General features: G+C 30.0%; 2 protein-coding genes across 2 annotated transcripts in view; one reads left to right on the forward strand and one right to left on the reverse strand.

Annotated features, from left to right (window-relative positions):
* Nucleotides 1–4,003, forward strand: part of LOC119676363 (TBC1 domain family member 30-like) — a 30,541-nt gene extending 26,538 nt beyond the window's left edge. Inside the window, exon 9 of the mRNA XM_038087600.1 lies at nt 3,978–4,003. Within this exon, the coding sequence (XP_037943528.1) occupies nt 3,978–4,003 (26 nt within the window). The remainder of the gene's footprint in view (nt 1–3,977) is intronic.
* A 6,144-nt stretch (nt 4,004–10,147) lies between these two features.
* LOC119682755 (ruvB-like helicase 1) lies at nt 10,148–11,904 on the reverse strand. Its single transcript, XM_038096258.1, has 3 exons — nt 10,883–11,904; nt 10,611–10,809; nt 10,148–10,549 (listed from the first exon to the last, which is right to left on the reverse strand). Exons 1-3 carry the CDS (start codon nt 11,697–11,699, stop codon nt 10,195–10,197), a joined length of 1,371 nt encoding a protein of 456 aa, XP_037952186.1. The 5' UTR covers nt 11,700–11,904; the 3' UTR covers nt 10,148–10,194.
* Between the last annotated feature and the right edge of the window lie 269 nt (nt 11,905–12,173).

The following is a 12,173-nucleotide window of genomic DNA, read 5'->3' on the forward strand; positions in this document are numbered from 1 at the left end:
GGCAAAATTTTTGAAGAGTGCTTTTGCGGGTAGTGCTGTGAAAATTTGTGTGTTTAAAATAAAATTTTAAAATTGAAAAAATTGATAGTTAACGTATAGGTTGTGCTTTGCTTATAATTGATTATAATTTTGTATATTTTATATATGCCGCGTTTTTTTTTGCGATTTTTATATTCACAGCTTTAGACATCCCACAAACAGCGATTACTTTTATAAACATTCGATGAAAGCATCTAAAAATGCTTTATCTGCATCCATATTCATATTTTTTTTAGGTTTATTGGTCATTAAGCACAGTAGTTAAAATGAAAAGATCAGTAAAGGACCGTAGTTAATTTCATTCACTACCTGGAAAGTTTCTTAAGAAATTTTTCATAAATAGATCATAAATAATGCATATATATATATACATAAGAATGTATATATCTTCATTGTTTTTGAAGAAATTTGATCATTTCCATATATTTGTTAGTTAAAGGTTATTAACATTTAAAATTCTTTTATTTTAATAACAAGAAAAGCATATTTAGAATACAAAGTATTATATCTTAAATTTGGGTTATTAATTAATTGTTATTACGACCAATTTTCAATATGTTTTTTTATTACTGGGCTTAGATCATAAATTTAACGATGTTTATATTTAGATGTTTTTTTAAAAAAAATTTTACTTATAATCATCGTTTATAAATTAAAATAAAATAAAATAAAATATTTAATAAATTAAACAAAATATTTAATATATTACATAAAATATTTAATTGTATTTTAATTTTTTATAAGAATTTTATGTAAAAATTTATATTTTTTTTAACTAAGATACAATTAAATATTTAACACAAATTTATAAGTGTAATTTTAATAATAATAATAAATACATTAATAATAAAATAATATAAAACATATTAAATTTATATTATAATTCTACATATTCCACCTGCTTACAATAAATTTGCAAGGCAAAAATGCTCTTGTATGACGTATGAATCGTTAGGGGTGACAGACTATCATACACAACGCGTATGCGAGAGCTGTTCACCAAAATTTTGGTGAGCACGCCAACACGTTGGTAAAGGTGGCAGACTATCATACCTGTGTGTCATACGACGTTTTTCTCTCTCGTATGACATACCAGTATGATAGTCTGCACCCCACTTAAGTCGTAAAATAAGAGCATGTTAAAACCTACGAAGACGTAAACAAAAACAAAAAACAATAACAAACCAACACAAAAAAAGACAAAAACAAAGCCAAGCCGCAAAATATTCATTTAGACGACACATTCACACAAAGATACAAGTGCACATAGATACAAACAAATACATACGCATTTGAGGGCTTCGAGAGTAATCTCGTTTGTGTATGTATGGATGTTTGTTTGTGTATTGCAATATACAAGCAACAATGTGGGTGGGCGGCAAGGTTGTAGCATTTTTGTTGTTAAATCGTTCAAAGCTTGCGAATGCTTTGAATGTTCTACCATTGTAGGATGATTTCAAAGAAGATACCTAAAAGTACAATACATGCGGCGCCTAAATACAAGCGACAAGTACAGGTGTAGAATAAGTGTCTAAAGCAGTTGCAGATGCAGATTCATTTTCGAAATGCAGCAAATCAACAACAACAACAACAACAATAGCAACAATAACAACAACAAAGCCTTATGGCATTTTGAAGGGAAACAATTACATTTTTCTCATATTGTAGTGGGCAGCTTGAAGAGCAAAAAACAACTTTTTATTTAATAGAAAAATGCAATTTATTGTGGTTCTTCTGGAGGTGCATCAGATTTAAGTGCAGCAAAAATTGTTGGCAAACATTTATGAAAGGTTTATGTACTTCTAGTTTTGAAATGTAATGTACTAGCCCTTGAATATAATATTGTCAAATTCAGTGGTTAAATGAAAATATTTTTAATTAAATTTTTAGAGAAAATAATATTATGACATGTCTGATAAGCATTTGCGACGCATAAATGGGGGGAAAAGAATGCAGTGAATTTTTAATGAAAGATAGTTTTAGATGCACAAAAAAAACCATTGTTTTTTAACTCAATATATTTTGATTTTCAATAATTTTTACAATGGGCTGCTCATGTAGTAAGAATGAAACTGGAGAGAAAGCCGAGCAGCATATACAACACAAAGCCGATGACAACCAGCCATAGAGGTAGGTAGGTCAAGAACAAGATGGGATGAGAATATGTATGGTGATGCAAGAAATATTGGAGTACTAAACTAAAAGAGATTAGTAGAAGATCGGGATAGATGCAGGCAGATCGTGAGGGAGGTTTACACTAGACTGTAGTGCCAAATAAAAAGAAAAAAAATTTAGAAAATAAATTTGTAGGTTTGTGGAATTTCAACATTAAAAACAAATATGTTATCAAAAAAAATTTTCAGTACGTACTTGCTAAAACTAAATCACTAAAATAAACAAATTTAATATTCAATTCGCGAAATTTCCGCAGACTGTCTATAAAAAAATTTTGCGATTATATCAGGGATGTACAGCAAGTCAAGTGCTTTCACACAGCTTATAAGCTATGTAAGCAGCTTATTGCACGTAATTGTGTAATGCCAGTTACATACGTTATACATTTTCAACACAGTAATAAAACACGCTTTTGGGCGCAAGCATACACTCTAACAGAAATCGATTCGTTTATTAATATTAAATAACTATAATACAAAAAGCAATTGTTTTAGCATGGTACAGCAGCACCATGCTACTGTGTTTACTTACTTATTCACAAAGTATTCAAAATCATACACTTTCAAGAACGTATGTTCAAACAACACACACTCTTTTAGATTAGGTTAGTTTGGAGTGGTAGCCTAGTGCACCAAACCTCACTTTATCACAAATAATGATACTATATGACTATATGATACTACATATATATGATTTTCAGAAATTTTTAACTTCGTACATTGCAAGGTAAAGAACATTTTTTCTTGATCAAATGGGATTGTGTTTTTTGCGAATCGTTAAATGAAACAATCTTATTAGTTACAATAAGTATTCACCGATTGTTATTTCTTTCTTATGAAGCTAATCTATATAGCATATAAACTAACACCATGAATTGAATTGTTGACTGATGAACCCAACTGGGTGTTTTCGATTGCGAACCGCTTAGAGAAATCAAAAATTTAAACTACTCCCTAGTATCTGGTGTATTGTAATGGATTAAGATAGATAAACAGATATTAAATATATAGTGTTCGGATAGATCTGTAATATTTAAATAATAATGCTATATTGAAATTACTGAACTATATAATAAGCATAAAACCACTTAAATCTTACTTTTAGTATTCCATAAACAACACCTTACTCTAGATTTATGACGTTAGGATGTAGTGATCTTAATAGTTTGATCTTAATCATTTTTTGAAGACTACATCATTCTATATGGTAGCTAACCTTACCCCCGCGCTTGTACAATAATCCCGACCTCTTCGTTAATTCCCAGTCTACCTCATACATACCCATGCTTTCTGGCTTAAATAAATCTAGGCTAGTAGGTATTAAGCCTCTTGCTCTAATCTCTGTACTTTAATTACTGGAATGAAGTTTCTGTTGTAGACATTTTTTCCATTAATTCCAAAGAGGTGGTTTAAGTGGGTTCAAGTCTCATACTGCGGGTTTCGACCTACTGAAAAAAAGACCATTTCTGATTGCAATGTATAAAGTACGTGTGTTGAGTATATGCCGTCTTCCACAATCTGCCAACTCTACGAATTTCATTATATACAACCCATGGTTGTTTAGTAGAGCGAAGGTTGTTTTATAAAAAATTAAACCACGAATGATCACTTGTGGTATCCTTTCTTTTTAATCTAATAAACTTATACTTTATTTATATCATTCATATTCATATTTATATATATCTAATGACATATGATATTGATAGATATAGAGATTTTATTTATGTATTTGTGAGTTAACATTAAAATTAATTTTAAAATTAGATAAGAATAAGGAACTGGATTACTAGGTGCTTTGCTCTAATATAGAGATATAATACGATTATAAACGTTAGGATTAAATTGTCCTTAAATATTTTCAGACAGTTTAACAATCATAATAGATACAATTTTATAAGATTTCTGAAAGTAACAAAATTTATTATGTATAAATTTAAAAACAATATGGAACAATAATTGTTTATATGCAATCATCGTACTTATTGTTAGTTAATTTTGGCTGTTCATAAGTAAACTAACAACAACAACAACAACAACAACAACAACAACAACAACAACAAGAACAAGAAACTATTGTTAGCCAAATGTTCTTGATCAACCTCCATTTTATGCAAATGTTTCTTATTAACGTCATTGTGTGACAATGAGAGATCGTCGTCAATGTATTTCAAAGTATTTTCTTTGTTCATTTTGGCTTTAAAACTTTTTCGCTTTAAGAATTTTATTATACACTCGAATGTATCTCTAAAAATTTCGTGTCTTGTTGTTAGTGTGTATTTATTTAGAGGAATATTGTCGAAATAGTTGCGAATCGCATGCCAATGTGCAAGCAAAATAGAAGCAACCAACGACCGCAGCAACTCATTGCCAACAAGATCACGCAACTAGCGATTTATTGTAGGTTGCGATAGTTCTTGAGTTTATTTAAGTGGCAAAAATCTAACAACAAGAAGCTGAAAAAACAAATTGTTCCAGCAAACACTACTGACGCAATAAAATCATGTATAGATACGTCAGTAGATCTACAATAAAAAAAAAGATCTACAATAGAGCCAGCTTAAAGTAGAGGCTTTTTGAAATGTGACAGTTAATTATGTTGCCAAATGGAATAATCGAGAATTATAATGTACATATGGTAATCTAATAGTCTTATTTAAAAAACTATTATCAATAATTATATATTAAGTAGTTGTGTTCGAGAAATAATAAACATAATTATAAAATAGAAATTATAAATGACAACTTAGGTGGTCTATTGTGTTTTTTTTTTAAAATCAAGAAATTCTTTGTAAAATATTAAGGGGTATCATATTTATTTTATTTATTAATATTTTTTGGTGAAGGGGTATCATCGTTGGTGCCCTACACTCTAAACAGCTGTTAAAAAATATAGAAGAAATTTGAAAAGATTCTGTCAAAAGTTATACACTCTTTTTAATAAGTTCATTAAAATTATACTAACTCATCTCAACCAATCTGGATAGAGCTCTGAAATTATTTACAAAAACTGACAGGCTTCTCAATACCGCGTTATCGAATCTCAGAATGGTTACAGGCTCCTCGGAGAATTATGCAGATCTCAGATCAATTATTGTTTAGTTTGATAAAGTAATAAACAATAACCTAGTCAAGGCGTAGAGAGGGGTTATGAAGAAATCACGTAGTTAATAGAAAGATAAAGTGCTCAAGTGTACTGACTCAACTAGCCTCAACATACTAATAAGGATCTATCGATATTTAAGGATAATGAATTAATAACAAGAGAACGTAAAATTATATGTATATTATGACACCTGGAAAATTCTAAAGCAACCGAATCTCTATATAATAACAAATTTTCATCATAATCATTTCTTAGCTATAACAATTCACAGTTTTTCCTTAATATACTCAGTAAATGGCTTGAAGGTTGAAATTTTTGATATTTGCATCTACTGAGTTTAGCTATAGATTTCGAAGTTCTCTGTTTCGCTTTGTAGCTATCTTATTTTCTTTTACAATTTACTTAGGTTACAAAAGAATAGTACTGAAATTTAACAATTTAAAATAAAAATATAATTAATTTAATTATTCTACAGCTGGTTTATGATTTATGCTATAATATGATATAATAGCACTATTTATATGAGCAATAATTATGACAGCATAAAACGCAATGATTAACAGCGCAATTTTTTAGCCAATATTGTTGCAATTTTAAATATTTGTGTAAACTTTATTGATCAGCTGTGTCGCTATCAATAAATTATAAAATAAAATACCTGAATTGAGCGAAAAGTCTAAACCAAAAAATTTATAAAGATATTTTTGTAAATGCCTTGCTTGTGTTGGAATGCAACTCTGTATTGACAACAGATAAATTTATACGATATAAATTTATTCGGTAAAAGTTTCGTGTAAATTTATCAAATTTGTGTAAACTCTTTTTCATACAAAATTTGACACTTCATTTATCAAGCAGATAAATATACAGTAATCCTCTCTATAACGCGGTAGATTGGTTCCGCATTATAGGCGTATTCGTATACTCCGTATACACACGTGCAAAGGTACGCGAAGGTAATTATACCTGTACAAATCCCCGTGTTATACAGTGGATTGAAATCGCGTAATATGAAAACGCGTTATAAGGGTACTGTGTTATAGAGGGGCACACTGTATGCATTTATAAGGTTTATAAGGCTTTTATTAATTTAGATGAGTATTATTTTTATAACAAGCAACCAATTTATGAACATTATTGGTTCTTTTTACTAGTATTAAGTCCAAACAAGTATTTGTATTATTTAAAATATTAAAAACAAATATTAACAAAAAAATATTAAAATATTTATATAAACTTAAAAATTTAGTTTCTTTCGTCAAAACGGACACTAATACTATGTTCAGACACACCTTAATTTCGCAAAAATCTTAATTTCATCTTCAGCAAAATTAAGTTAGTTTTTTCATACAAAATTTAGTTTTAAGGATAGAACGAAATTAAGGTAAATAGCCTTAATGTCGTTGAAACGAAGGCTGAAATTAAGGGACATTTCAAATGCAACTATGCGTGAGATAATTTTTAATTTATTTATTTCTATTTGAGCCAGTGCACTTGAACACTTTTACTCTTTCTTAACTCGAGATATTATTAAAACCCCTCTTTACGCTTTGACTGGATTATTGTTTATCACTTCATCAGACTAAGCAATAATTGACCTCAGATCTGCATATCTCTCCGAGAAGCCTGTAACCGTTCTGAGATTTGATAACGCGGTGCTGGTAAATCTGTCAGTTTTCGCAAATAATTTCAGAGCTCTATCGTTTATGTATTTTTTGATGGAATCAATCTTGAGATAAAGTTGAGATAACGAAAAACTGACATTTTTTGTAATAAATGTCAGTGACAGTTGAGTTTAATAAAACCGGGAAAATATTTTGAAAGTAGTATAAATTTTTAAATTTGAATGTAGAACTGTTATTAATTTAAAATAGAGTGAAAAATAATAATTCACATACCTGAAATCCATTAAAGATAATAAAACTACTGAATGTCATTCTTTATAGTTGTATTAATCAAATTTTAAAATTTTCTAGATACAAATAGTGTTTGAAGCATGTAACATTTTAACATTTGATTTGTAAACAAAAAACATATGATTTTCTTAATTTGGGACAGTATGAACACTTTCGAAATTAACTTAATTTTATTTTTACGAAATTAAGAAAATTTGGCTATCTGAATATAGTATAAAATTTAATTTAATTTAAAATATTTATTTTATTTTTTTTTCTGTTAAAATCTTTTGAAGCCTTTGTGTTTTTCTGTCTAAATGCGCTCCTGCACAAACATTTTGACGATTTGCAACAAATGTTTATGAAAGAGTCTTTGCTTTCATCGGCGATCGGCAGCGAGAGAAAAGCTAAGCTGCGAAGAGCAATACTGTAACATCTGTGGGCGTCAATGTGTACATACACACGCTCCAACACAGCCAAAGACATTAATAAATATTATTTATATTTTTCTTAACAATTTTGCAGAAAGAGTGAACAATGCCGTGCAGTAATTAAATTTTTTTTCCATCACACAATAAACATAAATAGAAAGAGACTACAAAGGAACACATTAGAATGAAAATAGCGAAAAGAATGAAAAGAAATTGGGTAAAAAATCATTGCTTTTAATAATGAATGGGATTCTTAAAATAACTTTCGCTTTTCACCAATAATAATGATAATAATAAATTATGTAATTTTTAAGCTTTAATTAGCATAACAAAAGCTGAACTTACGTGTTTAAAACGCATGCAGTAATCACGTTCTTGTACCAGCGCCGAGCCGAAGTCCACTTTTGGTTTGGGGAAAATATGTTGTTTGTTGCTGCCGTCCGTTTAGCTTTGTGTGCGTAATTTTTTTTTTATTAAAAAATAAATTTATTTATTTTTTTTATTTTTTGTTGTTGTTTTGGATGTTTGTTCACTAAAAATTTTTAATATACGTTTAAAATTCACGATCCGCGCCCAGTTTTCCTTTTTTAGGGAGACAACATTTTGGGTGCGCTTTATTAAATATGCTCGTTACAGGGTGTTGTTGCATTGGTTCACATGCACAACAACTCAATTTATTTTGTCAGATAAACCCAATCAATCAATTAATCAATTCATATTTATTTTTATATTTGCGATCATAATTGTAAGCATAGATCACATTTATTACCGTTTCTCTAGAAATTTAGCAGGTAATAAACAACAACACGACTACACAAAAACAACAAACACACATACAAATAGAACTACGGCGTCAACGTTTAACAATATACGAAGTGGCTGACTTTTTACGCAACGTGGGCGGCCAGCTGAGAAGAATCATTGAATTAAAAAACTAAATGCAAATAATGACAACCCAAAAAAAATTGTGCTTTCTACACTAAGCGGTGTGGCGGGAGTTAACGTTGAATTTTTTTTTTTTTTTTTTAACAAAAATGTAACTTCATACGACAGTAGGGCGCTATAATGTGATATTTTACGTTATACAATTTGGTCGCTTTTTAGTTTAGGTATTATTTAATATTTATTTTTAGCACTCCATTTTAAACACTTTCAATTAGTGTATTTTTTTTCTATTTTATTCATTATGATTTATAGTTATTTTATTTTTAAACATTTTTATTAAAATTTATTATTTTACAATCCCTGAACACATTTGCCGCAAACAAGAACGAACCACCACTCAACAACGACTAAACTAAAATTCCAATTAGAAATACTCACTTTGCTTGACAATGAATGCTCTTCTCACTTTTCTTTGACAGTTTTGACGTTTAATAGTGTTGAAAAACGCTGAAAATATATGATAGTTTCGTTTTATTTGCAGTAGACGAGATATTCAATAATAAAAACATTCGTTTAATTATTTAAACAATTTTTGATTAATGAAGTAAAAACGCTTGATAGTTTTATCATATGTTTTTCTTTATTTTTAATACAATTAACATAAAAAATAAACATGGGGCATGATATAGTTTACGGGAGGTCGTAATTTGATTATGGATTTTGATAAATTTCGTTGTATTGAGCAATGTTTTTAACTGCATTTTATGCCAAATTGACTTCATTCGGTAGAAATTCGGTAAATGAAGGCGATTTTAGCGAAATCTGTCTTCAAATTGTTGCGCACCGAAAATGGTATTTGAGTAAAACAAAATAATAAGTTAATTTCACAAGGTTGAATGTTTATTTAGAAGATCAATAAACGAAATACTTCATAAATTGCGGCGGACAATTATGCTAATCATTGCCGTTTCTTCTAACTTATAATAAATGTGAAAATGTTAAATATAAATATCTAAGAAAAGAAATTTCCTTCTTCTGTTTAGCCACATCTTTCATAACCCATGTTTATGTCTTATAAATTCATTTATATTTCCTGATCTATACGTGTTTCCGGCGTACAGCATCAGTAATTACTATTGCGTTTTTTACACAGATTCAGTGTTCTGTTCGAGCCTACATTTGCATAGATTTCGCATTCCTCGTGTAACAACAACTAGCCCTCATTGTTGTGAGAATATAGCAGTGTTCTACATTTGTCTCGCATAAATACTTTAATTTTAAATATCTCCCCTAACACATCAATTTTTCTTTTCCTCCGTCCCAATGAAGGTTTTTCCGTCTTGACACAGGTCAACTTCATTTGAAATTCTACCTACTCTTGTTGGTATATTCCTCTTTTATAGTTTCTCTACCTAACCATTACCATTACCAACTTCTTTTATGTTATCTGCTCTAAGGGTCTTCTTGAGATACAACACAAACAACTACTGCTATAGACGCGACTTGTCCAATATGTACTTGTAATTAAAGTTTATAACAATTTTTAAATTTATAATAATTGTTTAATGTTATAAACAATATATTTTATTTTCGTCAAAATGAACGTTAATATATTTAAAATTAATTTTAATTATTAATATTGAAGTACATATGACTTCGATCTTAAATTACATCATGTATTTATTATTCTTTTCTGAGAGATGTTTTGTAGAACGTTTTGCATCAAGGAATAACGAATGTACATCTGTTATATCATCCTGAGTAATCTGTGTGCGTCCATTAACTTTGCACATTTGGTAAGCCGGGGTTAGTAATTGTACTGCATAACGTAGTGTAGAGTTGCTGCCAATTTCACTGAGGCAAGCAAATGCGCTGTCCTCCAGTTGTAAGCCTTCAGTTTGTGCGCGTAACTTAATAATTTGTTCCATTTCAGTAGATGAATAAGGAAGAGTGCGTATGATGAGTAAACGATCGAGCAGATCAAGTGGTATACCATGAGGAGATATAATATCAGTGGTGCCACTAAAAAGAAACAAATGTATAAAATATACAAATTAATATAAAAATATGCACAATTTCATACCGTATAACACAACGTCCACGATTTGTAGCAAATATGACAATTGGTGCAATAGGTGATTCCAAAGATTTGTGTAAATAGGTGAAGGTTTCCAAATCAAGCATATGAATTTCATCAATAAAAAGTACACCAGGAACTAACTCAGCAATACCTTGATCAATGTATTTATTAACCACTTTGTTAATTTCCATACGTAACTTATCTGCAAATTAAATATTTTTGTCATTTATATTATAATAAATAAATAATAACACTATTATTTTAGGTTTACATACCAGTAATTTCAGTTTTCTTCGGTTTCATTAACTGTCCCATCATTGAGAGCACATCCTGACCGCCTTGTGGTCGTGCATTGGCCACATCTAAATCATGTAATGTCACATCCTGTATAACTTCCTTTTTCTTGTGTACATCGCCTTTGGGAAGTGGCACATATTCCTCTGTTTCCAAATCGAACTCTGTCGCGTAAGTATCGCTACGACCTTGGCGTTTCACGGCGCCGCTATTAGCTTCTATATAAATAACATCACCAACCTCCACCTTTTCCTTTTGCAAAGCATCGAAAATGCTAGGATCAAGTTTAAGTTGCTTAACACCTTTTGCAGTCTTTAAACCGATAACTACATTACTGATTGTTTTGCCATAGCCACCCATAGGATTTTCAGTTTCGACAGGAGTTAACTCAATTACCTCACCTTCGTATACTTCTTTGGTTTCACGTATACGCAAACCAATTGAACGACGGAAGTTCTCCATTAAAACTTCAGTTTTTTTAATTTCACTGCTGAACACTTCAGAGCCGACCATTGGGCAAAATGGCACTTTATTACCCAATTCCTGTGCTATAGCGAGTGCAATTGCTGTTTTGCCAGTTCCTGGTGGCCCAGCTAGTAACAATGCTCGCCCAGCCATTTTTTTCGATTTAATCAGATCGACAACAATACCTGCAGCTTCCCTTGCTGATTTCTGGCCAACAAGTCCTGAAGCAATTGTAATTGGTACGCCAGCATCATCTAAACCTAAGCCTTTAACGTGGCTATGAGCTGCAATGCGTTGAGTTCGTACAGTACTTTTGACTTCTTCGATTTTCATTTTTATAAAAATTTATTAATGAATTTGAATCTTTATACTTTATTATGACAATATTGATCAAACACAAACCATGTAAAAGCACACTACGCTTTAAATTTTTCTGCCGGCAGAACTTTCGTTGTCACGCAGATGTCAAAAAGAGTTTTTGTAGTATTCAGCTTTTGCTGCGCTCGCAAAGAGTAAAAGGACTGGAAAACGTAATTCAATTACGTTTAGTGATTTTTTTATCACCAGATATGTTCACTAAATTTGTTATTTATTAAATCAATATATAATATAAATTAAATACAAATATTCAATGATTATAAATTAGTTATTTCAAAAATATATTATTTATTTCTGGTGCGTGCAGTCTCAAAAAATTATTTACGAATAATTAATTATAAGAAATAATTCCAAGACTACTTATTATGGGTATTTGGAAATATTCGAAACAGCTGTATACAGCCAAAAATTCAATAAAAATTAATTTGT

The sequence above is a fragment of the Teleopsis dalmanni genome, chromosome 2 (genome assembly GCF_002237135.1).
Source record: "Teleopsis dalmanni isolate 2A chromosome 2, ASM223713v2, whole genome shotgun sequence".
NCBI classification, from domain to species: Eukaryota; Metazoa; Arthropoda; class Insecta; order Diptera; family Diopsidae; genus Teleopsis; species Teleopsis dalmanni.

Bases quoted from the DNA above. Each gene is read 5' to 3' on its own strand.
- LOC119682755 (XM_038096258.1), bottom strand. From the start codon at position 11,699: ATGAAAATCGAAGAAGTCAAAAGTACTGTACGAACTCAACGCATTGCA. The intron at 10,810-10,882 runs GTATGTAAACCT...TTTAATTTGCAG, and splicing joins GAAGAAAACTGAAATTACTG to ATAAGTTACGTATGGAAATT. The intron at 10,550-10,610 runs GTATGAAATTGT...GTTTCTTTTTAG, and splicing joins CGTGGACGTTGTGTTATACG to TGGCACCACTGATATTATAT.